At 35.5% G+C, this 25,436-nt stretch overlaps 3 protein-coding genes and 1 pseudogene across 5 annotated transcripts; 3 read left to right on the plus strand and 1 right to left on the minus strand.

The window, feature by feature from the left end:
* Positions 1–472: 472 nt before the first annotated feature.
* LOC144572019 (uncharacterized) lies at positions 473–4,005 on the plus strand. Its single transcript, XM_078321414.1, has 9 exons — positions 473–760; positions 985–1,036; positions 1,582–1,655; positions 2,090–2,179; positions 2,455–2,598; positions 3,008–3,059; positions 3,417–3,490; positions 3,578–3,691; positions 3,899–4,005. Exons 1-9 carry the CDS (start codon positions 633–635, stop codon positions 3,906–3,908), a joined length of 738 nt encoding a protein of 245 aa, XP_078177540.1. The 5' UTR covers positions 473–632; the 3' UTR covers positions 3,909–4,005.
* Positions 4,006–4,679: 674 nt separating this feature from the next.
* LOC144571917 (protein FAR1-RELATED SEQUENCE 5-like) lies at positions 4,680–11,194 on the plus strand (annotated as a pseudogene). Its single transcript, XR_013517610.1, has 8 exons — positions 4,680–4,857; positions 5,498–5,634; positions 5,772–5,835; positions 5,971–6,027; positions 6,139–6,179; positions 8,389–8,449; positions 9,148–9,432; positions 10,579–11,194. The product of XR_013517610.1 is annotated as a protein FAR1-RELATED SEQUENCE 5-like (transcript).
* A 3,087-nt stretch (positions 11,195–14,281) lies between these two features.
* On the plus strand, positions 14,282–18,310 carry LOC144572011 (receptor kinase-like protein Xa21). Its single transcript, XM_078321405.1, has 2 exons — positions 14,282–17,452; positions 17,792–18,310. Exons 1-2 carry the CDS (start codon positions 14,341–14,343, stop codon positions 18,178–18,180), a joined length of 3,501 nt encoding a protein of 1,166 aa, XP_078177531.1. The 5' UTR covers positions 14,282–14,340; the 3' UTR covers positions 18,181–18,310.
* A 1,247-nt stretch (positions 18,311–19,557) lies between these two features.
* HD1 (histone deacetylase 1) lies at positions 19,558–25,043 on the minus strand. Of its 2 annotated transcripts, none has more exons than XM_078321408.1 (8): positions 24,399–25,043; positions 23,052–23,492; positions 22,627–22,857; positions 22,333–22,424; positions 21,898–21,967; positions 21,455–21,511; positions 20,565–20,714; positions 19,558–19,862 (listed from the first exon to the last, which is right to left on the minus strand). In XM_078321408.1, the coding sequence occupies exons 1-7, from the start codon at positions 24,924–24,926 to the stop codon at positions 20,604–20,606; spliced, it is 1,530 nt and encodes a 509-aa protein (XP_078177534.1). In that variant the 5' UTR covers positions 24,927–25,043; the 3' UTR covers positions 19,558–19,862; positions 20,565–20,603. The 2 variants fall into 2 exon arrangements, with proteins under 2 accessions (XP_078177534.1, XP_078177535.1); XM_078321409.1 differs by having other exon boundaries at positions 21,898–21,964; positions 24,399–25,037.
* Between the last annotated feature and the right edge of the window lie 393 nt (positions 25,044–25,436).

Here is a 25,436-nt window from a genome sequence, read left to right on the forward strand (position 1 = left end):
TCCGATACATTTGCACTCCTAGTGATCACGGCTTGACTACATGAAGTGATCATTCACATTATGTAACTATCTGCTATTATTTTAATCACGTCATATTGCACAACGGAAAAAAAAAAATTATCACATCACGTGATGTAACTAAATCGCAACATATTTATTGTCACATCAGAGCGTATCACTTATTTCCTTGTCCACCAGGAGGTGAATTTTCTACGGACTCCATTGGATTTTACAAATCGGAGACCAGTCTGCATTTGAAATTGTGAATAATGGCAGGTCCAAATTTAGTCCGAAAATATATCGTGGCCTAGGGACTAATCAAAGGCATATTTATTTGAACTAAATTAATATAATAAAGAAGAAAATTAAAGTTTGCAATCTGAAAATTACGTGGGGAAAACCCTGTCATCCGTACCCGTTCCCGGGTCTCTCCGTCTCTCTTTTTCCAGTCTTCCTTCCTGCGCTGCGATGTGTGCGCTTCTGGACCACACTCTCTCTTCTCAATCCGCGCAAAATTCCAACTTTGCCCCCTCTCCTTTTTTAACAAAACAACATTTGTTCTGACAAAGAAAAATAACAAAATACCCCTTTTTTCAATTGTTCGAAGTCGAACTTAGCTTACTGATCCTACAATGGGAGCATCTACAACTTTAGCTCTGTATAGGATTTTGTTCGCGGTACTAGGATGTTTCATGGTTGCGACTCTGATATACACCACCATCACCGATGGATCTCCATTTCGCGTCGAGCTCTTAACTCCGTATGATTTGTTTGGGAATTTGCATCTGTTTACTTTATAAGCAAAAATTTTGTTGCGTAAATTTGTAATTGTGTATGCTAGAATGGTCACTGGTAGAAACATGGTCAGATTAAAAGCTTGCAAGTTATTAACCGTACTATTTCTTTTGAACAACAAGGTTAAATGCTTTGCCTTTCTATAAGTTATTCAGGAAATCCAATATATGTATTTATATACTTCTCTAGGTGGATGGTAGCAACTTTGATTGATTTCTACATTAATGTGGCAGCCTTATCGGTATGATCTCATCATATTTCTTTCTCCTTTTAATAATCTAATTTTTCTCACTAGATTAGATAGTAACCCTTAGTGAAAGTTGGTCAGCTCTCCATAACAGTACAGAAGTAAACTGGTTGTACCTTCCTTCTAGGCTGCCCATCTAATTACAAAACAAGGTTTCAATTTAGACATTTAGCTTTAGTTTAACAAAATCAATTCTGACTCATCTGGTTTTGCAATAAAGCCTTGATTAAACTTTAATTCCCTCAATTTAACCCAGTTCGGCCTGAACTTGCTTTCAATTTTTGCAATTGAACACCAAAACCCTACAAAATCTCAAAAGTCGGTCACAAAGGCAATTATTTTTATCAAACTGAAACCACTAGTGGGCACATCACTGATGGCTTCACCTTACAGCTTCTTACAATCCCCATAATATTTGGAGTGTCCACTGTTTTTGTAAAAATATAGTATAGCCAGGATCAAATAATATAAATTTATATATAATATGTTTTTTCTGACAAAAATATATAATATGTATGTATGTGTTTTTTCCATCCTAGGTTTGGGTGGCATACAAAGAATCAAGTTGGGTTATTTCGGTCATTTGGATAGTGTTGTTAGTTTGTTTTGGAAGGTAATCTTTTTATTATTCCGTATTTTGTAGAGTTTTTATTTACATATATTTATATGAATTGGTTTTTAGATGTTATGAACAATGTTATTAGTACTTTTGGTATAAATTGTACTTTAGGTAACATTTATAACTCTATATCATACAATCAAGCCTCCATGCATTTATGCTTTATAATCTAGTCAAATTACAGTCAAGTAAACACAACTGGCTTTTGCAAGCAGTACCTGTACATGCTGGCTGGTACATACTGGTTCATGGCAGTGAAGGTGCTCACAGAATTCCAATTAAGCATTGCTTGACTTCATTTTGACTGCTAATTGTTTGGTCTCAATATTTAACTGTTTATTTTCACACATTTTTACCATCTGGTGGTTGAATCTCAACATAACAGAAAAATGCAAAAAGATAATTGTTTTGATTATTCCTAATTTCAGTGCTGCAACATGTGCTTACATAGTGGCAAAATTATTTGAGATTTCAATTCAGGATCCAACTCAAGACCCTATGGATCTTTTATTAGTAAGGTACATATTCATGCTAACCTGTATACAAGCATACTATTGTGGTTTCACTTCTCAAGTGTTTTTTTCTTCTTATTTCTGGGTTTGTTGTTTCTTAGTTTTCTTGTTGAGTTTCTCTTTGAGGTTACTTTCTTTTTCTTTTTCTTTTTTTATTAAAATGATGAATTTGTGTGTTAATTGGTGCTGTGTTCCTTGTTGAATATATCAATTATAATTTGTTTTTCACATTTTTCCATTCATAACAATATTATTTGTACTGTTGTTAATATTATTTTCAGGAAAGGTCAGATAGTGAACATGAAGAGCTCGTATGTGAAGTATGGAAAGCTTGTTTTTACTATACTGGGAGCCTTCATGGTAGCGGTGCTAACTTATACTATTGTAACAGATGGATCGCCTTTCAGGAAAGAACTCTTGACGCCGTAAGTAATTTAATTCTCTTGGATTATACTTTCTATCTGTAATTTTTTTATATATCGGAACTGTAATTGCCTAGCTTTTAGCTAGTACCAGTAATCCTTCCAGTGTTCTCCCGTAATTTTTCCAGTTCTGTCTGGTTATAATTAAGGTTCAATTACTCACTGGTCAGATATTATATATGAATTTTCCATTAATTTGAATTCATCCCAGTTCCATGTTTATGATAATCATGTCTTTGTTGGTAACTATGCGGCAACCATGAGGCTATTAACTAGAAGAGCTACCAAGTTGGTACCTATCTAATAGCAGCCTGCATAAAACAGTTTTTGTTGGTTCTGAATCTGAAATATAAATACTTGCTCCCAACAAAATGGATATCTAACTATTTTTGGTTGATACAATGTGTAATAGGTGGATGACAGCTACCCTGATTGACTTCTATATTAATGTATTTGCTATATCGGTATGTTCAATTGTTGCTGACAAATTTGATAAGCTACTTAATTTGTTTTTCTCGTGGATGAGTGATTACAATATTGGCCATTTTGTATTTGGCACCAATGGCATGTAAAGGTACCATTTTTGACTGGTACAGGAAAACCTCTATTGACTTGCTTTGCTTGATTGTTAACCAAAATCAATTATAAGAGTTATACTGCTGAAGCAAGCACACACACCCTGCCCACCAAAGAAAAAAAATTGAAAGACACAAAAGAGCACACAAAGTTAAATGATGATAACGGACTGATAATTGAAAAATATCATCTTCTATGATTTCTATTTCATCTTCTAATTGGCTAAATTATGATTATTATAATAGCTTTGGGTCGCACACAAGGAGACAACATGGATAAGTGCTTGCATTTGGATTATCTTTTTGATTTGCTTTGGAAGGTATATATACATACTTTTCATGAAATTTTGTTACATACTACAATATGATTTTGCATATTCCTTCTAAAATTGTTTTTGCTTGTTCAGCATTACAACATGCACCTACATTGTGGTCCAACTGTCACGTTTGTCAAGCCAAGATTCAGTCTACCATGTTCTCTTGAACTCTTCAAGCAGGATAGGAGCAAATGCATCCACCAAGTAAAAGAAAATACCAATAATTTTCTTTCCTGTAATTCTTGAGTGACTTATTATTTATTGCCTTTTTTACTTTTTGTCGGAATTCTGTTCTGTAAAATGAGATATGAGATTTGAATTAGATATGTAAAACTTCAATTTCATAGCAGGAAAACTCATAGAAAAGAAATGTATATACTGTTAATCCTTTAATTTTTTGCTCGCTTGTAGGAAGTTTTGATGTTTTTAACTTTGAGCTACATGCATGGAGATCTGATATAAACCAATTATTGGGCTTCCTTCAGTATTGTGCATAGGTTTTCCAAAGCCTAGTGCATCGATTGTGCATAAAAAATTATCAGTTGAATGAGTATGGAATTCCAGGAGGATAGTAATGTTTTGAACAGTGGTATTGTAATTCTGAAATTGAAGGCTTTCAAATAGCCGTTATAGAAACTACTGTTTTGAGTAAAAATAAGGGTCTAGACCTTATTTGTATTTTGATTGAATAAAAATATGTTTTACAGCATGAAAACCTCATTAGGTTCAAAAAAAGAAAAAGAGAAGGAAGGAAAACTCAAAACATTTGAGTTATGATAGAAAAAAAGAGAACTAAAAGAAATTAAGAAACGAAAAAACAGTATAAATAAAAAGACTAACTAAAGATAGAGCAAGAAAGTACGGATTGCCATTGTTCCTAGACTTCATCAACCAAGCTCAGGCTATTCTTGGTTTGTTCTGAGAATAATCTCGCACGTTCTCTCCAGATGATGAATTGAGTTATGAGTAAGATTTATTTGCTCTTCTTAGAGCATCTACAGTGGCTTTCAAATACACTTGCAAAAGCTGACGTGTCATTTAAAATCCACAAAATCAGCGATGTAGAGGTAATTTCATTTACGAAAGCTTTCAGGATTTGCAAGCTTGCAAATCGCTTGCAAAGCGCTGAAAATTCCCGTTCGATCGCTGAAATTAGCCGTTCGCGAGCACTCAACGGAAAGAGAGAGAGAGGATGGCGGAAAGAAAAATTCGCGGGCTTGCCTCCGCCATCGGCGCCAGAGAGCCGGAGGTTAGATTCGCCTGCTCCGGTGTCAGGTCCAGCACCTCCCCCAGCTCCCCCCCACTGAAGAGCGCTCTCAAGCGGAGCAAACCCTCCTCTCGCGCTACACAGCGACACGCTTTCTTCGCAGGTTCCTTCTCTTAAATTCGCTCTCTCCTCCGCTCTCCACCCAATAGATAAAAGAAGGTGAACTTCGTCGCTGGTCTTGGAGGAGCACAGGAAGGAAAGAGATCGATTCTTCTTCTTCAATTTGAGAAACTAATAAGGTAGAGAATTAAGTTAATTGCTTATCATCTGTTTCAGTGCAAATACCAGGAACAAGGTCCTGACATGGTGTAGCACCTGATTGAACCAAATTTGAGATCATTTCTTCTTGAATTAAACTGCCATTTGCATCAGGAACAAGGTCTTGACATGGTGTAGCACCTGATTGAACCAAATTTGAGATCATTTCTTCTTGAATTAAACAACCAGTCGTATCGGGAACAAGGTCTTGACATGATGTAGCATCTGATTGTTTCGTTGGGAAATTGAGATTTATATTGATTTGTCAGAAAAATAAGGTTTGTAGAGAAACAGTTGTCATTTTTTTTTCGAGGTGTCACTTTTCTGTTGTATTCAGTAGTTCGTACAACTTAGCAAGAAATTTTTTGCACGATCCAAGAAAAAAATTAAACACATTGTAGTTACACCCATACTAATTTTGGTTCTGGCATTGTGATTCCTTTCCAAGAAGAATTATCGCACAAAAGTTAATAAATGTTAAAAAGATTTACCTGATGACGATGAACTATCTCTAATCTTTTCTTCTTCCAATGATGCTGATGACGATGAACTATCTCTAATCTCTCCTTCTTCCAATGATGATTCTTTATACATCTTTATGAATACGACTACTTCAAGCTTTGTAATTTGTTGAGAACTCTTTTAGCCTTACTGGTAAAAGGGTAGTTCTGGAAAAAATGGGGTAGTTCTTTTCTATAAGGACAAATTTTCCTGTTACCTATGCTTTGTAATTGATGCCTTGTATATGTTTTATTTCAGGTCGAGGATGCTGTTCTGATTGCTCTGTCACAAAACCGGCTTTCTCATATCAAGAACTTATCAGGTCTCTACTATAATTATGTCTCTTAGATTTTCTTTCATTGAACTTGATGTAGATAGTTTTCATGATTCATTTTAAGATCATTTTTGTAACGAGTATTTCCTTCTCAAGATATAAATAACTGCTTGATTATTGTAGACGAGTTGCTTCAAGCTGAAGGCCAAAGCCCTGGATTTGTATTTAGTCAGTCTCTTTGTCTCTATCTCTCCGAGTGTGTGGGCATACTCGCGCACATGCTTATGCCTGTGTGAGTGAGTGTGTACAGGGAACAACCTTTTTAACATGTTGTTTTTATGATATTCTTAGATCTGAGTGAAGAAGAGAAAGAAGATGTCCAGTTCAAGCAGGTATATATGACTTTAACCTATCTGGGATTGACTTTAACCAGCACAATGTTTCTTTTCTTTTCTTTTAATTACAATTTAGTTTTGTAATTATAGCATATCGAATATAATAAATTAATTTATCAGAGTTTTATAAAGTGTGTCTACTTTTTTTAGGTGTTCCTTTTTTTCATCCTTCATTTAGTTAAATTATATATCGCTGAAATTAGGATCTGTCGAAAATACGTGGTTTAAGAAAGAAACTGTAACTTTTACTGTTTTATGTTATTGTAAACTTTATCAATTTTTAATATATCATACCAACAGTCTATGATATTGTAAACTGTAGAGCTGTTATTCATATTTTAATAATTTCTTAATATTGCAGGGCTGCTGAAAGATAGAAAAAGGACAGGGAGGACCAGAAAATAGCTGCTAAAGACAGTACTGGCTTTATCTCCAAAATGATAATTTAACAAGTATTCAGTGCTATGGAGTATCCATTTGATTCAAAATGTATGAGACATTATGATATCTCCAGAGTATATGTGAATTTAATTTTCTCTACCGATAGGAAGGTCGAAACTGGTGTATATTGAGAAATGTAAATTTGAAGCTAACTACATATATATATTTTTAGAGAGCATTAATATATAATATATGTTGTCGGTGCTTCCATATATGTTGTGTTTATTGTTTTTTTGTATGTTTCATAGAGAGGAGAGGAAAGAGAGAGAGGGCGAATTTTTTTTTTCTGTTTCATGGAGATGAGAGGAGAGAGAGCGAGGGAGAGGGAGAGGGTAGCAGAGAGTAGAGAGAAGGAGAGAGGGACCCTGTTTTACGTATTTTGAATTTAGTATCTCATCAACAGTCAACGAAATTTAAAAAAATTAAAAAGTATCGCTAATGTGGCATAAATGCAATTGAAATGCAATTGCATGAATGTAGGGTATTTGAAATCAAGTTTAAAGTTAATTGCAATTTGACAGTTATTTTTTATTTGCAATTGCATCTCAATTGCATGAATGGAGATGCTCTTATCTAACACTTCGGAGTGTATGCAAGTATAAAATTTTTCAGGATTTTTTTTTTTGAAGGTCAACTAGCAAGAAGCCAGCCAACAGTAGATATTGATAAGAAAGAATTATTCACAATTCCAAATGGAATCTTACAGAACTAACTCAACACCTAACTAGTAAATAAAACACTAATAAAAACTGCAAAAGAGCGGGCTTGATCATAAGTGCCCATTCTCTTTCTTACTAGTTTCTCCCTAGCAGTTATTTCCCCAGCATATGGCTTCTTGTACCGCTTCATCTATTAACTTGTGCGCTTGCTGGCTTTCCTGTGAGAATATCCTCTGATTCCTTTCCTTCCACAGTATCCATACCCCCGCCGCCCATGCTTTATCCCAACTCTTTCTCATTTGACCCGATAAGGCACGTCTCTGCTCCCACCATCCCTCACTGACAGTTTGTTCATTAGTTTGGCCCGTGATATTCAATGCTGCCTTTATTCCCCTCCATAATTGGCGTGCCAATCCACAGTTCCATAGCAAGTGGTCTCTCGTTTCCAGGACTCCCCTAGAACACATCACACATGTGGTAGTGACATTGCATCCCCTGATCATTAAAACTTCCCTAGTTAAAACTTTGTTGTAAAGTAGCAACCAGCAAAACACTCTTACCTTCACCGGTACTTTGATTTTCCATAGCACCCTTTGCCACTGGCACTGTATCCCTTTGAGATGTAACATTTTGTAGGCCGATGCTATTGAAATTTGTCAGGATCTTACTGTGGCTTATCCCATGATTTGGTGGCAAACACCCATACCTCATAAAATTAAAATTTTCATGTGGTTAACTTGTAAGAAAAAAAATACTTACCAAAGACAAGCTGAAAATTAGAGATTGGAAAGGCAACATCAAATGTCATTTTTGTAATAACATTGAAACAGCTAATCATTTGTTCCTCACTTGTACACTTGCTCAACAAGTGTGGTTTTAGATGGAGAACAACCAAAACTATTTTAAACAATGAAAATCTTTAAATGACATCATGGCATTTGCTAAAACTTTGGATAAATATCAGCGACAAGCTTTTTTGATGATCTTTAGTAGCATCTGTTGGACAATTTGGAAACACCGTAATGAAGTGTGTTTTAACAATATACAACTTAAAACAGGTCGCCAACTTATTTTACTTACTATCTCTTTGATTGAATATTGGATAGGTAGCAACAAGGTACCACAGCAGACCAAGGAGGCTACTCAGGATTGGATGCCGCGGGCAGGGTACTGGAGACCATTCCATTGCGTGTTTGGCTCCCTGGAAATGACCAGCTGCTGCCACAGGAGGAGGATGACTTCACCACCTTCACACCACCCCCTTTCCCATCCCCATCGCTAGCCTAATGGCTTTTGCTTTAATAATAAACCTTGATGACAAAAGGATAGCTAGCAATTGACAAATACTGTTTTCTGTTTTTTGGTCTGCTGATATGCTTCTGTGAAGTGTTGATACGATTTTGTGGTTTGATGCTAGGCCTAATATGCTAGCAAGTTTTATGTTTTGGTTAAAGCAGTGCGATGCTATCTGCTTCTATTAGGATTAAGGAATAATTTTGGAGCTGAGAGACTTTTGTTTTACTCTCACATCCTCCTCTCAGTTTTGTAAGTTAACTGTGTTTCTTAATGAAACTGGACGCTAGCCTTTTTTTTCAAAAAAAACTGTGAATATACCTGAGTTGATGCATTTCCAACTCACATCATCGCCGGCCCAGAGAAATTCGGTGTAGATTGTAGATATAGGGAATATGTTTTGAGATTTGTGCAAGTTAAAACTGACGACTCAGATCTCATTGTACTTGGTCTCAAATATTGTATAAGATATAATTGCCAAGTTAAAAAAAATTCGTTAATTTATCGAATAAAGGTATGAGTAAGAATTATTTTGTATAGTTGATATAAGACATAATTGATAAAAAATAAAGGCTATGATTATAAGAGTACAAAAGATGGTATTATTACTTCGAAGGTTTTTTTGTGCTCCAACGAAGGTACACGAGAAAAAGATAAGCGAGATAATCTGATGAAGAACTCTCGTGCAGAGACGCGAACAGATTGCCAAGTTCGTATACAAATAAAATTTGATAGAGGAGCCCAAAAATATAAAGTCATAGGTTTTGTTTCCGAACACAACCACCCTCTCCAAAAGCCCCAAGCTTGTTATCTAATACCTAGTCAACGTGAAGTGTCTGAAGTAGCGGGCAAGGCCGGTCCTGAAGATTTTGGGACCCGGGGCAGAAGAAAATTTTGGATCCTTTATATATATTGGTGTTGTAAAAATGATTTTAACGGCTGATTATATGCATGTTTAATCGTTAACGGTGGTCAAACCTGTACGAATATACTTATCGGAGGTCTATTAGTGATTTTTTTCTGATTAATCGGCCGATTATTCTCGATTATTCTCAATTATTCTGTTTATTCTCGTTTGATCGTCTATATATTTTCGTTTATTCCAGTAATTATTTATTTTTACATTGCATTTTTTTCTGTGACTGTGTGATAATAAATTTCATAAATCATGTATTGTAGTTTTATTTGTGTTTAGCTATACATTCAATTTTTTATATATATTTTTTCTTCTTCCTTATTTTGAATTAATTAATTAGTTCCTCTATTATTTATATATACATTCAATTTTTTATATATATTTTTTCTTCTTCCTTATTTTGAATTAATTAATTAGTTCCTCTATTATTTATATAATATATTTTTCGTTCTTACTGATATAATTTTTTCAATTAGTACTGCATGTTCATATATTAAATTAAGTTGTTATTACAAACTAAATTTAGTAATTTTATGTTATAATGTTTCATATATCTTTCAAATAATATAGTATTAGTATTTGAAAAAGTTTAATTTCGAATTTATTTTTTCATTAAATAAATGTGTAAATACATATACATGTAAAGTGTGTGTGTATTGTTAAGCGTAGTGTCGTGTTATAATAATAGAACTAAGTTAAATTAAGTTTATTTTGATAAGTTTGATGAGTTAAATAAATTATTTTTAATAAATTATGAATATATACACATAATTTTAATAAAAATACAAAATTGTCCGTATAATTCTGATTAATCACTTGATGGTATCCCGTCGTTAGACACGCACATACCGTTATTTACAATACTTATATATATAAATTTTTTTATTGATATGTCAATAGATCGTACCTATTTACAGAAAAGTTTGGACCCTTTATATATTCAAAGTTGGAGCTCTAATATTTTATTTATTTAATATATACATTTTTTTAATATATGCAAAATAATTTTTTTATTTTGGGGCCCTCTTGAATCTTGGGGCCCGGGGCGGTCGCCCTGGCTGCCCAGCACCAGGGCCGGCCCTGGTAGCGGGCATTGACATTCATCTAGCTGATAGTTCAGGAATTCAGCCAAAAGAAGCACATGAGATGTTAAGTAGACAAGTCGGTGGACTTAGAGGCCTTGGTTACACTATTACAGACCATCGTAATCACTTGAGGGATATGCGGAAGAAAGCAATGGAATATGGGGCAGCTGTTGCTTTAATGAAGTATTTTGAAAGACGGGCTTTGGAGAATCCGTCTTTTCAGCATTTTGAGGAAATCAACGAGGAGCACGAAATCGTTAACATCTTTGGGCGGATGCAAAAATGATTGCGGATTACATCCGGTTTGGAGAAGTAGTTATCTTTGATACTACATTTGGCACCAATAAAGAAAAATGGGCTTTTGGTGTTTTTGTTGGCTTCAATCACTTTAGAGAGATTGTGATTTTTGGCGCGGCTCTCATGTTTAACCAAACTATTGAGTCTTTCGAATGGGTGTTCACAAACTTCCTAGAGGCACATCATGGCAAAATACCCATCACCATATTTACAGATCAAGATTGTGCAATGGGGATTGCTTTAGAGAAAGTAATGCCAGAAACAAGGCATGGATTATGTGTATGGCATATACCGTTATGGATAGAGAAGGAAGAATGGTAATTGAGGATGCCATGTTGGATGTTAGAAACCGTAATGGAGATATGATTCGTGAGATAGCACCAACATGTGCTAAGGCGGCCTGTGACGAAGAACAAACCGAATTTATGCTTAATGGATTGCGTTCACTTCGAGAGCAATATGACGAGAAATATGGGAACCGATCAAAAAGAACCAATGATTGTGGTGAAGCCAATCCAACCTCTATTATCTCCGAAAGTTCACTTTGCCTAAAGAATAAGGTTGGTGACAAGCGTTCAAAACGAACTAAACCTTGGAATGAGAACTTGCCAAGAACAAAGAAAGGCAAAGCTCGAAGTATCTCAAATAGTCAAGCTTTATTAAGGTAAATTATTTTACTTTCATATGATGTTGTTTCAAAGTTTTAAACTTAAATCTTTTGACTAATCTTTATATCTTAATTGTAGGTCAAGTACTAATTTATCGCAAGGTCCATTAGAGCGAGAGAGAGAGAATCGAATACGATTCAGCGGGAAGAGAATATTTTAGCGGGCAGGCAAATTTTGAGATTTTTTTTTTTTAATTCGGGCATGGGCATAACGGGTAGGGTATCACGGGGTTTTTTTTTTCAAAAACTGTGTCCTGCCCGTTTCAAACCCGTGCCCGCCTCGGGTTCGGGAGCACGGGCGGTCCAGGTAGGAGGGCCGGACAGTCCGGGTATTGGGGGGGGGGGGGGTCCGGTCCGGATTTTTTTTTTTTTTTCTGTTTTTTCTTTCTTTTTCTTTTTCAATTAAATATTGAATGCTAATAATATAAATTTATCTATTGAATTTGTTACTAATTGGTTTGTAATTAATTTGGTGCTTAACATGATATAGTTAATACATTATGTGCTCTGAGTTGATTGAGTTTGAGACGAGATCTTGGACTACCAAAAATACATATATGAGTTTAAATAATTTGCTAGGCAAGCAAAAGATATATAATTGCATGTTGAGAATTGTTTTTTGCACTAGCAATATTTATTAAGAACTAGTTCTCGTGTCTTTAGTAAAACAAGGACCACTTTTGTTAGCACGCACAGATGCTAATCAATTCAAATTTTAATTTTTTGCTCCGTTTCTATACAAAGGCACCTTGGATTTGGTTCGGTCAATTTTTATGTTCCATCAAAACTGTAATTTTTTTCGTCCAAAACAAATAATGTAGTTTCTTATAAATTTGTGGAAGAAGTTTTAAGTGTTTATTTTCTTGCACATCTAATTTCTTTTTATCATTTCATTTTGTACAAAACGAATTCAAAATTTTACGATTTTTACATGAATGCATTATAAGAAAAAAAAAACATGATTGAAGGTTAATTTTATTTTGTTTAAGATTTAAATATAAATTATTTATAAACTTAAAATTTGCAGTTATGATGAGACACTGGAATTATGATCCTTGCATGGCTCTCAATTGGAAATTATCTTCAAACTTCTTTTTTGAGTAAAGATCAGGCATGAAGTTACTCAAATATTTAATTCAGATATTCTTATTTTCAATCATATTCAAACTTAAAAATAATATATATTATTGAAAATCAGGAGGAATCACCATAGTAAAAAAAATGATAAAAGCTAACAATTCAAGTAGTTGCATGCCAAAAATTGTTTCAGGAATTAAAAAGATTTAGATTAATGAATGGGTTATACTAGAAAAAATTATTTTCATGACGGGATCCACATCTCCTTAATTTCCTGTTACCTAATAGTCTAATAAAATTTGAATTTGAATTTGGGGGGAAATGGGGTTTAAAATTTGAATTTAAAAAAAAAATCTAAAAAAAAAGAGGTCACGGGCATGGGCTCACGGACACGGGTTTACGGACTGGTCCGGGCGGGCACAGGCGTAATCCGGTTCGAATTTCCATGGGTTTTTGTCCAAGAAACTAGATTATGCCCGTTTCAAATCCATACCCGTGTACCTGTGCATACCCGGGGCATGGACACGGACACGGTTCAGTCGGGCAACGGGTACAGACGGACCGGACCGAGTTTAGCCCCCACGGTTTTTTTCAAGAAACCGAATCGTCTGCCCCCCGGGGGGCAGGAAATTCCTGCCCCCAGAGTCACTGCTGGGTGGAACCGGGGTGAGACCGGTTACTGTTTAGAGTTTAACTATTGTTATTGTTTTTAAATGGAGCACCACCCGCAGAGACTCTGGGGGCAGGAATTTCCTGCCCCCCGGGGGGCAGACGATTCGATCTCTTTTTTCAAACCACTGCATAGAGCTAGTGGAATGGTATTTTTTTTAGCTTTATAGCGTGTAGAACTTTCTAGCGATGCTCTTGGATTAGTTTTCATTCACCCAGTTATTTCCATTAAGTTTGCTTGATAAGTTTAATGAGTTAAATAATTTTTTTTTAATAAATTATGATACATAAATATTTATATATATAAATATTTAATAAAAACGTTAAATTGTCTGTATCTCGACGACCGGCTACCTTTGTTTACAACACTCTTCCAAATCATCAGTTTTACAAAAAGCAATAGTAAGATGGTTGTGGGAAGCGGTAGCTGTGTTGGGTATTTGAACGAACGGTTGGTGTGCATCGGAGCAGACAAGGGAATTTGGGATAAGAAGATGAGAAAAGAGGCCCCCTTCTATGGCCTCAGATTAGAGGTACTGGCCATGCTACAAATTGCGGTACAATTTGAGGATGGCAAATGGCTCCGGACTCAGAAAGGTAAGATTTCGTAGCTGTCTCGTACTGTAGCTGAAGCTTCCTCAGTCTTTTTCTGAAGACAGCTCGATGGTCATACTGATTCGAAGAACAACTTCATCCACGTATTGTATATATAATCGACTTTTAAAAGCCAAAGTGTAATTAATGCCGTTTGGTCTCAATCGGAATAATCGTATTACCGTGTCAGCAACATGTCATTATCCATTACAAAATGAACATATATAATTATTTAATGTTTGGTGTAGGAACTCAAAATGTAGCACTTCTCTTAAATGTTTGCTCAGTACTTCAGATGTGTAATTGTCAGGGATTTCAACTTCATACAGCTAGCTGCTAGCTTGACATTTCTTGTGATAATTATCCAAGCAAAGAGCGCTTTAAATAATAGAGCAACACACTGTCCATCCTCTCCTCACCAACTATTCCTGTAATACTATCAACCACACAGAGTGAAGAAATGACTAGCTCTCTCTATACCGTCTTCCTACTATCAGTCCTCATGTTTTCTCTTTACTCAACCAATGAAGGATGCAATTCCACAGATCAATTGTCTCTATTAGCTTTCAAATCCATGATAAATCAAGATCCATTTAAAGCCTTAACCTCATGGAATCTCTCCTCACCTTATTGCCTTTGGAATGGCGTTATCTGTGGCAAGCATCATCCCGAAAGAGTCGTTGCTCTACATTTGGATTCCCTTTCTCTTTCTGGTTCCATATCACCCGCCTTGGCGAACTTGACATTTCTTCAGAGTGTCAGTCTCTCTTCTAATAGACTCACTGGAGAAATCCCCACTGAATTCGGCCGACTGCATCGGTTGAAGTTTCTTAACTTGAGCTTGAATTCCATCCATGGCGCTGTTCCATCAACCCTCGGTAACATCTCGAGCCTAGAGATCATTGATTTTCAGAGAAACCGTTTTCAAGGTGATATCCCGTCAACTCTATCACATCTTTCCAATTTGCAAGTGCTCAATCTGAGGAGTAATTTGATTGGAGGGGAGATTCCTCTTAATCTTACCCAATGTCGAGATCTTAAAGTCCTTAGCTTGAGAAGCAACTTCCTTGCAGGAGAAATTCCTCTTGAATTTGGTTATTTTTCAAAGCTGGCTAAACTAGTATTAGGTTATAACAATTTGACAGGGACAATACCAGAAAACTTAGGCAGAATCTCTAGTCTAGAAATTCTTGATCTCCCTTATAACAGTCTCACTGGTTCTATACCAAGTTCCATCGGTAATCTTTCATCTTTAGCTTGGCTGGATTTTAGTTTTAACCATCTGTCAGGAATAATACCTCTGTCCTTAGGCAACCTAGGCATGGTATCAACTCTCCAACTTACTGGTAATAGGCTAAATGGAACAATCCCATCGTCTCTTGGAAATATCTCTGCTCTAGAAGGTCTAGGCCTAGGCCAAAATAATCTCCAAGGTGAAATACCAGCTTCCTTTGGTAACCTGTTATCTCTCAACCATTTGGATTTGCCACAAAACTCTCTTTCTGGAGAAATTCCAAATTCAATTGGGCAGCTTTCCAATCTCATCTGGCTCAATCTTGGTTACAATAACCTAATGGGAAAATTACCAGGTTCTCTGTATAACCTATCCAACTTGGTAGCGCTTGCCCTTGATAGTAATAATCTTGAGGGGTTTCTTTGGCCAGACATGGGCAATGCACTGCCATTTCTTGAAATGTTACGTTTGTCCGCTAACCAATTTAGTGGTCCTATTCCTGCATCCTTGTTAAACTCAACAGGTTTAGCCGATGTTGAGATCATGGGTAATAATTTTACTGGCATGATTCCACCAATTTTTGGAAACTTACCAAGCTTATACTACCTTGATATTTCTGATAATGAACTGGTAGCTACGAAGCCCAGTGATTGGGATTTCATGATAACCCTAGTGAATTGCACATACTTACAAAATCTTAATTTGGGGAATAATTATCTTGGTGGGGAGTTGCCAAGTTTACTGGTCAATTTGTCTGCAAGTCTTAATTATTTAGCACTTGATAATAACCAAATTGATGGAACTGTTCCTCTTGGCATTGGGAAGCTTGTAGACCTAACTTTTATTGATATGAGCAATAACCTTCTTCAAGGCATCATTCCGAATGATATTGGCAATCTATTGACATTGGAATCATTGGATTTGTCAGGAAATAAAATATCAGGGGAGATCCAGTACTCCATTAACAATCTTAGCAAAATTAGCCGGATTTTTCTATCTAATAACAACTTGGAAGGTAGTATTCCAGAAGGCTTTGGTAAATTATTGCATTTAGAATTGATGAATCTTTCATATAATAAGCTCATAGGGAACATTCCCAAAGAAGTTATAGGTATTTCTTCACTGTCAAACTTCCTTGACTTGTCACATAATCAACTAAATGGAACTGTGCCGGCTGAGATCGGTAATTTAAAGAATGTAAATGAGTTGGTCCTTTCTCATAATAGACTATCAGGGGTGCTTCCTACTGAACTGGGTAATTGTGAAATATTGGAGATCCTTTACATGGAAAATAATATGTTTGAAGGAACCATTCCTTCCTCCTTTGGCAACTTACGAGGCCTTCAAGTGCTAGATCTATCACACAATATGCTCAATGGTCAATTACCGAATTTACTTGAAGAATTGCCAAATCTACAAATATTAAACCTCTCCTTCAACAAATTTGAGGGAGAGGTAGGCGATAAAGGAATATTTAGCAACTCAAGTGCAGTTTCACTTCGTGGAAACACAAAACTATGTGGTGGGATTCCTCAATTGAATTTACCAAAATGCTCCTCCTATAGTAAGAGGAGGAAGCATATCTCTAATGGTGTTAAGATTATTTTATTTTCCATTGGTGGACTTTTCCTATTACTATTAATCATCCTTTGCTTTGTAATTGCTCGGCGTTTTTTTCTGCATCCAAAAGCAAAACCAGCATCCGCAATTTCCTTCAGAGAAAAATATGCAAGAGTATCTTATGCTGAGCTGTTCAGAGCCACAAATGGTTTCTCTCTAGTTAATCTAATTGGAACCGGCAGTTTTGGTTCTGTGTATAAAGGAAATCTAGTGCATGATGGTATAAGCACTGTAGCAGTAAAGGTAATAAATCTCGATCAGCATGGAGCTATCAGGGGCTTTGATTCGGAATGTGAATCTCTCAGACATGTCAGGCACCGAAACCTCTTAAAAATCTTAACTACTTGCGTTAGTTTAGACCATAGTGGCAAAGACTTCAGGGCTTTAGTCTTTGAATACATGCCAAATGGAAGTCTAGATGAATGGATACACCCCAGTTCCTCCCTGAATCTTTCTTCAAAGAGATTAAGCCTTATTCAACGATTAAACATTGCCATTGATATTGCATCAGCCTTGGAGTATCTTCACCATCATCAGAATAATATGCCTATTGTTCATTGTGACCTAAAACCTAGCAACATTCTTCTAGATTCTGATTTTGTGGCTCATGTTGGTGATTTTGGATTAGCGAAGATACTTTCTAAAAGTTCAGAGAAATCAACTCCATTTTCAAGTAGCATTGCTGCACTTAGGGGATCCATTGGCTATGTTCCTCCAGGTTAGTTTTCTTGCCTAAGATATAAATATATGCCTTTTTTACAAATAGAAGTCCATTTCATGATTTCTTTCTTGTTTTTTTAGGAAAAAGATGCAAAAGGCTTTTTATTTGTCACATTAGGTGGCTTATTAAGTGTACCTATATATGAACAACTATATTCAGGAATAGATGGTTGTCTGGTTATGTCTTGAGTTTAAGGAATGTCATTGGTTAGAAACTTAGAATGACAAACTGTCTTGCAATACAAGGGTAACTATTTTGCTATCTTATATGGTAGCAATAACTGATTACAATTTATTCTATATCAAATTGATACTAATTGCTCTATTATCTATTCAGAATATGGAATTGAAACCAAGGTGTCAACACAAGGAGATGTGTATAGCTATGGAATTCTTCTACTAGAAATGTTCACTGGAAAAAGACCAACAGATGATATGTTCAAAGATGGCATGTCCCTTCGGACCTACGTTCAGGCAGCTTCTCCTGACCGAATAATGGAAATCATAGATAAAAGTACTATTTTAACTGACGGTAATGACGACACCATAGGCGATCAGCATGCGAAGAACTATGTGGGAGACTGCATGATAAATTTCCTGGTTTCACTGATTGAATGCGGGTTGCTGTGCTCGAAGGATTCACCAAGAGAAAGACCAGACATGGAGCGTGTGGTCAAACATGTAAGTAGAGCCAGAGAAATTTATCATGGCATGGTGGATTGCTAAGGATAATATAGTTTGAGATTTATAGATTAATTTGCCTCAATCTCTATCATCTTCTCTCCCTCATGTATTTTTTTTTTCACTTTAAAATGTACGTCTGAATTTTCTTGAAAATATAATCATGCTTTTCAAATTATTTATCTCCAGAACAATATTAACGGTATTACTATAATAAAATGGGACATTTTTGCCAAATAAGTTGTGTTCAGTAAAATTTTGGCACAAATAAATAATCTTTTGAAACGTTAAAAACATGTATGATGGTAAATAACAAGGTTAGTCAGACGGTAACTCAAGCTGAGGAATACAATAGTGTTGTATTAATTCAAAAGTTATATATCTTTAAATGTAGATAGAGTAGAAATTATCGTTTTTGACCGACTTAACTTTTGAGCCTGGAGTTATTAAATGAGTCAATTGAAGTAACAAAAGCAAGTTTATGGGAAATATAGTGGGTACAGTTTTTTACAGGATTTTCTCTTTTTTTTTTTATATATAATTTTCATAATTTCCTCAGTACAACATCATACATGTAATTATTTAAGTGTTACAAATTACAATTTTCATGTCAGTTATGTATGATCTCAAAGTGTTAAAATTTTTATTTAAACAGTAAATACATTAATTTTCTTTCACTTATTTTGATATGCATACCATAAATAAAAATGATCCATGCAAACATATATTATTATGAAAAATAGTAGGAAAATTTCAAAGGAATAACATACTTTTCTACATGTAGTTTAAACTGCTAATTAAACTCCAAAAATTAGACACTTAATATCATTCAATTTCATAATAAATCAAATAATGTAAAATTGGCCTTCCCTTCATGGGTCATTATGTGATATAAAATTTTAATATATATAATTTAATAGGGATAACATCTATTTTGGTGATTCGAGGATTAACTACTAAGAATGTCAATGTTGAGATATTTTAGTCTTCATCATGCATCAACGCAGTATAGACAAATTTTAATATAAAATTAAAATTGCAGCATCATTTCTTTTTTTGATGGTTGGGGAGAACGCCAACAAATATATTAATAATAAAAAAAATTATTTACAAAAAATTGCAGCATCATTTCAATCTCATTAAAATTAAGCACATTCACTGCATTAGTCGCGATTCTTTATCAAATAACAATCAGTTCATTATCAAAACATCCCAAACAATTGAAATCTGATACCAGTCCACAAAATTCACTATTATGGGTTTGATTGAATTCAATTTGGTTGGTTGGGACCTGGAGTTTCCATTCCAAAGTTTGGACCTGATTTACATGATTGATATACAACGCATATGAAGGCAATTCAATTTCAACAAACTAGCAAGGGAAGATAAATTAAAAGAAAGAAAACAATTGAGCAAGAGAGATAACTCAAAAATGTTTCTAATTTAGCATTAAAAAAATACTGAGTTCAATAGATAATATGCCACATTGGTTTTACAATGAAAGAATGTTCCAACTACCCCATCAAACTCACAGTAAGGATATCAGAAATAAGCCTACCAATAAATATACAAAGGGTCACATATGTTAAGTTCCTAAGCTAATAGCTTGATAGCTTACAATAATCCCTTTCAAGAGTTACTTTAACCTCCATCTTTTCAGTGAAGATAAATAATTATCTTCTGCACAATTGTCCAATTTAAAAGTACTGCCTGGTGAGCCCCATTGCCTGCCAATGATAAAAGTATTTAGTTAAAACACTAATAATATTCAACAAGAGAAGTCCTAAATAAGCATCTCTTTATAATCATTTTATTGTATCTTGATTTTAAATTTCAACAAACGACCACAGTTCAGCTAGATACCGCAAGCTACATAAAAAAAAAAAAAAAAAAATTCCATTTTCTACTTTGAGATGCCACTGTTAACGCCTGAATAATGGAATACAAAAAAGTAGAGAAATTTGCCCGAGCAAAATAGCATTACAATTTAATGTTTATTTACATGCTCTTCATTATGTAAAATCTCATTTTCCTGCTAATGGCTTGTCAATATACATTGTTTCATAGTATATAGATAAAAGTATTTCACACCTATCATTTTTTTTTTGTAGCTTGAAAACCACCTGATTTTACTGAACTCTAAATAACGCACCCGGACATAAGAATTTAGAAAAGTTCAAAGGCAAACAAACCCAATCCGGCCAGCGCAAACCCATTCTGACAACAAATATTATTTTCAAAGTTGATCAACTATAACCCATTTGAGACCAGAGACGTGATATAGGAATAATACCCAAAATAACTGATAATTCTCGAAGTTCATTTGACCCAAAGCATATAAAACTGAATTAAATATATTTCACCTGACCTAAACTCCCCATGACCAACCATTTACCAACTGCAAAATTTACTGATCTAAGACTCCATACCTGAAGTTGCACAGCTGCCTGTAAGCATATTGGATTATCTCAGGATTTTGGGTAAATAATAGAAGATGAATCTGTTTGCTTCACAGAGGTGTCCTGCTCTACTTTCATGCCACTCACTGCCTCATCCAGAGTTGAATTTATATCCAATGCCTGAATGATTTAAAATAATAATAATAATAATAATAAGGAACAAAAGATCAAAACTTCAAACATCCCATCAATTAAGGCTCTTATGATTTTTCACATGAAAAAAAATCCATGTTGCAGGTCAGAACTTATAAAATATTAATTAATATTAAAATTCAAATGATAACACACAAGAAAATAAAGAATATGGCAAGTACAGGTCCTACAGCAACCTCCTTTTTCACATTCATGAAGTAGTCTCAGCAATGTTGAAAATAAAACTAATAACAGTGAAGCAAAGCTTTTCAGGTACAATGGTAACTTGAGGAGGGTCAAATGCCTCATGCCTTCCATACCTTATTGTGCTTCACATTCTCTATCTCCGTTTTCAAAAGTCCAAAATGTCGATCCGAACCACTCAACACAATCTCCATATTAAAATTTGCTTGGAGACCAAATTTTATATTTTTTTGAATATTTTTTACTATTCACTGTTTCTGGACCATCCAAAAACAGCGATTTTGTACCTATCTACAAAAATAGAAAAAAACTTCCAAAAAATATAAAATTTGGTCCCCAAGCATATTTTAATATGGATATCGTGTTGAGCGGTTTGGATCAATAATTTGAACTTTGAAAACGGAGATAGAGGATATGAGCCATGAGGCATTTGAAACCTCCTCTGGTAACTTTGGTTAAGAATGCAAGTGCTTTCTAGTTCTGCAAAGGGAGCACAATTACCATTAAGAAGTAAAAGAGACTACCTTCGAATAACTGACCTCCTCAACAACAGCCTCAGGTACTTTCGCAGAATGCATATCCTGAGATAAAATAAAATATAATACCAACAAAGTTAGTTAAGTACTTGAGTGTGAAATATAAAGCATTCGTTGACACATGGGTTCTGCAATAATGCTCCCTATCACCAAAAAGAGAGAAAAAAAAAAGGGAAAAAAGGAGGGGGGCTAAAAACAAGTATGACTTGACTAAGTTTTATCCCTGCAAAATTATATTTCTTTAATCAGATTATCTTGTCACTAAGTTTTATTAAGCTGAATAAAAACAAGATCTGAGAAATATATGTTAAAGCTGCCAATTAATTGCAGGGATCACCAAAGCCCCCCCCCCCCCCCGCCCAAACACCCACGCACAGTAAAAATTAAGGAAATACAAAAAGAAATAATAACAATGTAGAGCAAGAACAGACCTGATTCAAAGGCTCATTATCCGCATTCTCTCTTTTTATTCTTATACTAGGAACAGCGGTAGATGATCTTCTGCAAGGAAAGAAATATTAAGACACTGATATGAAGATATGCAGAATATCCTATGGTTAAGAAAAGGTAACAAAAAAATAAATTAAGAAATTCTTGTATGACATGACGGACCCCAAAAAAAGAGGCATCATAATACCCATCCCCCCACCCCCAAAAAAAAAAAAAAAATCTACTTTCTCTCTTCTCACACAGACTTTTCCCATGTACCAACCCCGCCTTCAAGATTTACAGAAATGACAGCATGACGGGAGGGCGGGGCAAAATAGAATAGGCATTTGTAATTGTTCATACTGTATACAGGACATTTCTAAATTTGCAATAGTAGTTACAAAATAAGATATTTTCAAACTAGTATAATTACATACCTTGGTGTCTCATCATAGTGTTTTGGATCATCTATTTCCATATCTGAATCGCGGTCATGCCTATCATCAAGGTCCTCTTGGTCTTCATCAGCCTATAATACACCATCCAACATAACATTAGTATACTAAAATAATCATTTGTCCCGAAGCTAACAAAAATCAAAACAACAGATACAACATGTAAAAAATATATTTGAAGTATATATTGCAAAAAATCTCACCGACCCCACCCTCCTCCCCTTCCCCCAAAATACTAGTGAAAAGAATATATCAACAGTACTAAATGGAACTAACCTCAGGGAATTCTGTTTCAGGAGGCCTTTCTTGAAATTGAACACTTGGAGCATGCCGGAGCTTAGATAGATAATCCAAAAGCTTGGATCGGATCTCATCCAGCTGTTGCCGCGTGTTTTTGTTCTCCATGTTACTTGGTGCTACATGGAGAGTGTAATCAGGACCGAAGTACTCATAATACTCGTGCGGTGGCATCTTGTCTTCGAGCTCAATACCCAAGGCAACTCCGGTCTAAAAAATGTAACAAAACAAGTAAATAAGGGTTAGATATTTGAAACGGATGATAAAAAAATACATGTGTATATCTCTAGTCTGAATCTCCTTCAATAAAAAATAGAGCAAACCAGTGTATAAAACATGGAACTGGTACATCAAAATCAGAGTTTTGAGATACACATTTCTAATAGTTGTCAATAGGAATATACCTCGTAGCACCAACAGCGTGCCACATTTCTTATTGTATAGCCACCACCACCAAGTAACAGAAGTGGCACATTAAATGATCTCATGTATTTGACACACTCTGCATGCCCCTTGATTGAGAGGTTAAAGCAACCTAGTCTGTCCCCAGACAGGCTGTCGGCTCCACACTGTAGCACTACAGCACCTGGTTGAAACACCTCCATGACCTTGCCCATGATGGGTTTGAAAAGAGACTGATAGCTTTCGTCATCAATACCATCATCAAGAGGGACGTTTAGAGAGTAGTACTTGCCTTTACCGTAGCCAATATCACGGATATCACCAGTACCAGGAAAGTAGTCACCAAATTTATGGAAGGAGACCGTCATGACCCGGTCAGTGGTGTAGAAGGCCTCCTCAACGCCGTCTCCATGGTGTATGTCTATGTCTACATACAATACGCGCTGGAAAAAAAATATGAACATGTAAGGAACTTTTTTTTCAAATATTGCACATACATTAAAAGGTGGCAATACCAGCTCGTAATAAACCACATAGAGGCACCAGTAAGCAATTTCAGCACTCAGCTGAAAATCTGCAAGTCCTAATTGAAAGTGATAGCTTTAATTCAGAATGTATAAAAATGGACTCAATTGATGTTAAAGTGAAATTCAGAATATACATCAATATCCTCAATTGATTTTAAACTATGCAACTATTGACAACTACAACTTAATCTACCACAACAGAAAAAAAAATACTATAATAATATCTAGCAAGAATTGTGCAATTAAGCATAAACCATAGGCATATGCATGAGTAAATATATACATTCAAAGCTAGTCAAGAAATGTACCATTACCACACCAGCCAGTACACACAATGTGTACTGTTTTCTCCACTTTCAGAATCTGGACCACACAAAATAGTACTGGTATAAGGTAACCATTCACCCCTCCCTAAAGCACCTGTTTCTTATAGGCACCAAACTTCTTCCAGAGCCACCATTGTATCTTAGACATATTAAGGGCATGTCTTTTCTATCATTTGGAATAGAAGGAACGAGTTTGTAAATTTTGTTTTCACTATTTCTTTTCTTAAAGCAAAAAGAATCTAAAACATAAAACAATCAACTTAATAAAAATAAATAAATAAAAAACTAAAGTCTACAAACTAAACTGATAAATCTAGTCTAGCTGGGTCTGATCATTCTCCTATCCACTTTCTAAAACCCTATTAAGCCAATAAATTAATAATCTCACAAATAGAAACAATAAATTATATATATCTACATAAGCAATTCATATACCCAAAAACCCTAAAAAACCAACAAGGGAAAAGCCGCCCAAAATATACCAAAGTAAAATCACCTCTTGTTGTTTCAGAAGCTCTAAAATCGCCAAAACGATGTCGTTAACGTAACAAAACCCCGACGCCTCGCACTTCTTGGCATGGTGCAGCCCGCCGGACCAGTTAACCGCAATATCGAACCCATGGTTCAGCTTAACAGCCCCACCGACAGAGGCGCCGGCGTAGGTCTGACAGAAGCTGTACAACCCGTCAAAGACAGGGCAATCCTCGCCGACGTTGAAGCGCTTCAACGCGCGGATCTGGTCTTGTTGGGTTTCGGGCGTGACGGACCTGAGGAATGAAATATAATCGTCGGAGTGGAACCGACAGAGGTCGCGGTCTCGAGCCGGATTCGGGCTGAACATGTGCATCTGCCCGAGGAGGCCGTAGCGGCTAAGCAGGGCGTGGGTCATACGGATCCGATGCGGCTTCATCGGGTGGCCCTGGCCGTAGTAGTAGTTCCCGACCTCTTGGTCGTAGAAGTAGCAAACTTTACGCTTTCCCCCGTCCGTACCGATCGAGGGCAGAGAATTTCCACCGGACTCCATGGTTGAGAGAGAGAGAGAGAGCGAGCGCTCGGGAGCGGCCGAGCGGGGAAAGGGTCGGGTTTTTCTGGTTCTGGTTTTTGGGGTTTTCTTGGTGAGTTTGCAATCAAAATGAAAATATCGGAGGGTTATGTTGTAAGTTTGTGTATTTATAGAAGTAGTACCGCTAAAGAAAGATATTTACGGGAGCTCTCACTTGTGAGAGTGAAATAAGAATTTGGAGCGGATTGATTCTAAAATAAGAAAGATATATGCGGGTATTATTTATTAAGAAAAATAAAAAAAATGTTTAATTTTTCAAAAAAATGACGGTCATCTATCTTTTAATTCGGTTTTTGAAGAAAATATGTAATTTCTCTATTTCTGTCAGATACATTGACATTTAGGTACATGTTTGTGTAAGCATTAAAAGTAGAAAAATGATCTATTTACCCTAAAAAAAAAATAACTTATTAGAAGACCGATATTTAAAAAAAATTCTACATACTTTTATTTTTCTTGATAAAGAGTAAA

This window comes from Carex rostrata, chromosome 19, assembly GCF_964058835.1.
Source record: "Carex rostrata chromosome 19, lpCarRost1.2, whole genome shotgun sequence".
NCBI lineage: Eukaryota > Viridiplantae > Streptophyta > Magnoliopsida > Poales > Cyperaceae > Carex > Carex rostrata.

Coding starts and splice junctions, on each gene's coding strand:
- HD1 (XM_078321408.1), bottom strand. CDS start 24,926: ATGGAGTCCGGTGGAAATTCTCTGCCCTCGATCGGTACGGACGGGGGA. Junction 21,512..21,897: donor ATAATGAGCCTTTGAATCAG/GTCTGTTCTTGC, acceptor ATTTTATCTCAG/GATATGCATTCTGCGAAAGT. Junction 20,715..21,454: donor AGGAGGTCAGTTATTCGAAG/GTAGTCTCTTTT, acceptor TAAATCATTCAG/GCATTGGATATAAATTCAAC.
- LOC144572019 (XM_078321414.1), top strand. CDS start 633: ATGGGAGCATCTACAACTTTAGCTCTGTATAGGATTTTGTTCGCGGTA. Junction 2,180..2,454: donor ATGGATCTTTTATTAGTAAG/GTACATATTCAT, acceptor TATTATTTTCAG/GAAAGGTCAGATAGTGAACA. Junction 3,491..3,577: donor TTTTTGATTTGCTTTGGAAG/GTATATATACAT, acceptor TTGCTTGTTCAG/CATTACAACATGCACCTACA.
- LOC144572011 (XM_078321405.1), top strand. CDS start 14,341: ATGACTAGCTCTCTCTATACCGTCTTCCTACTATCAGTCCTCATGTTT. Junction 17,453..17,791: donor CATTGGCTATGTTCCTCCAG/GTTAGTTTTCTT, acceptor TTATCTATTCAG/AATATGGAATTGAAACCAAG.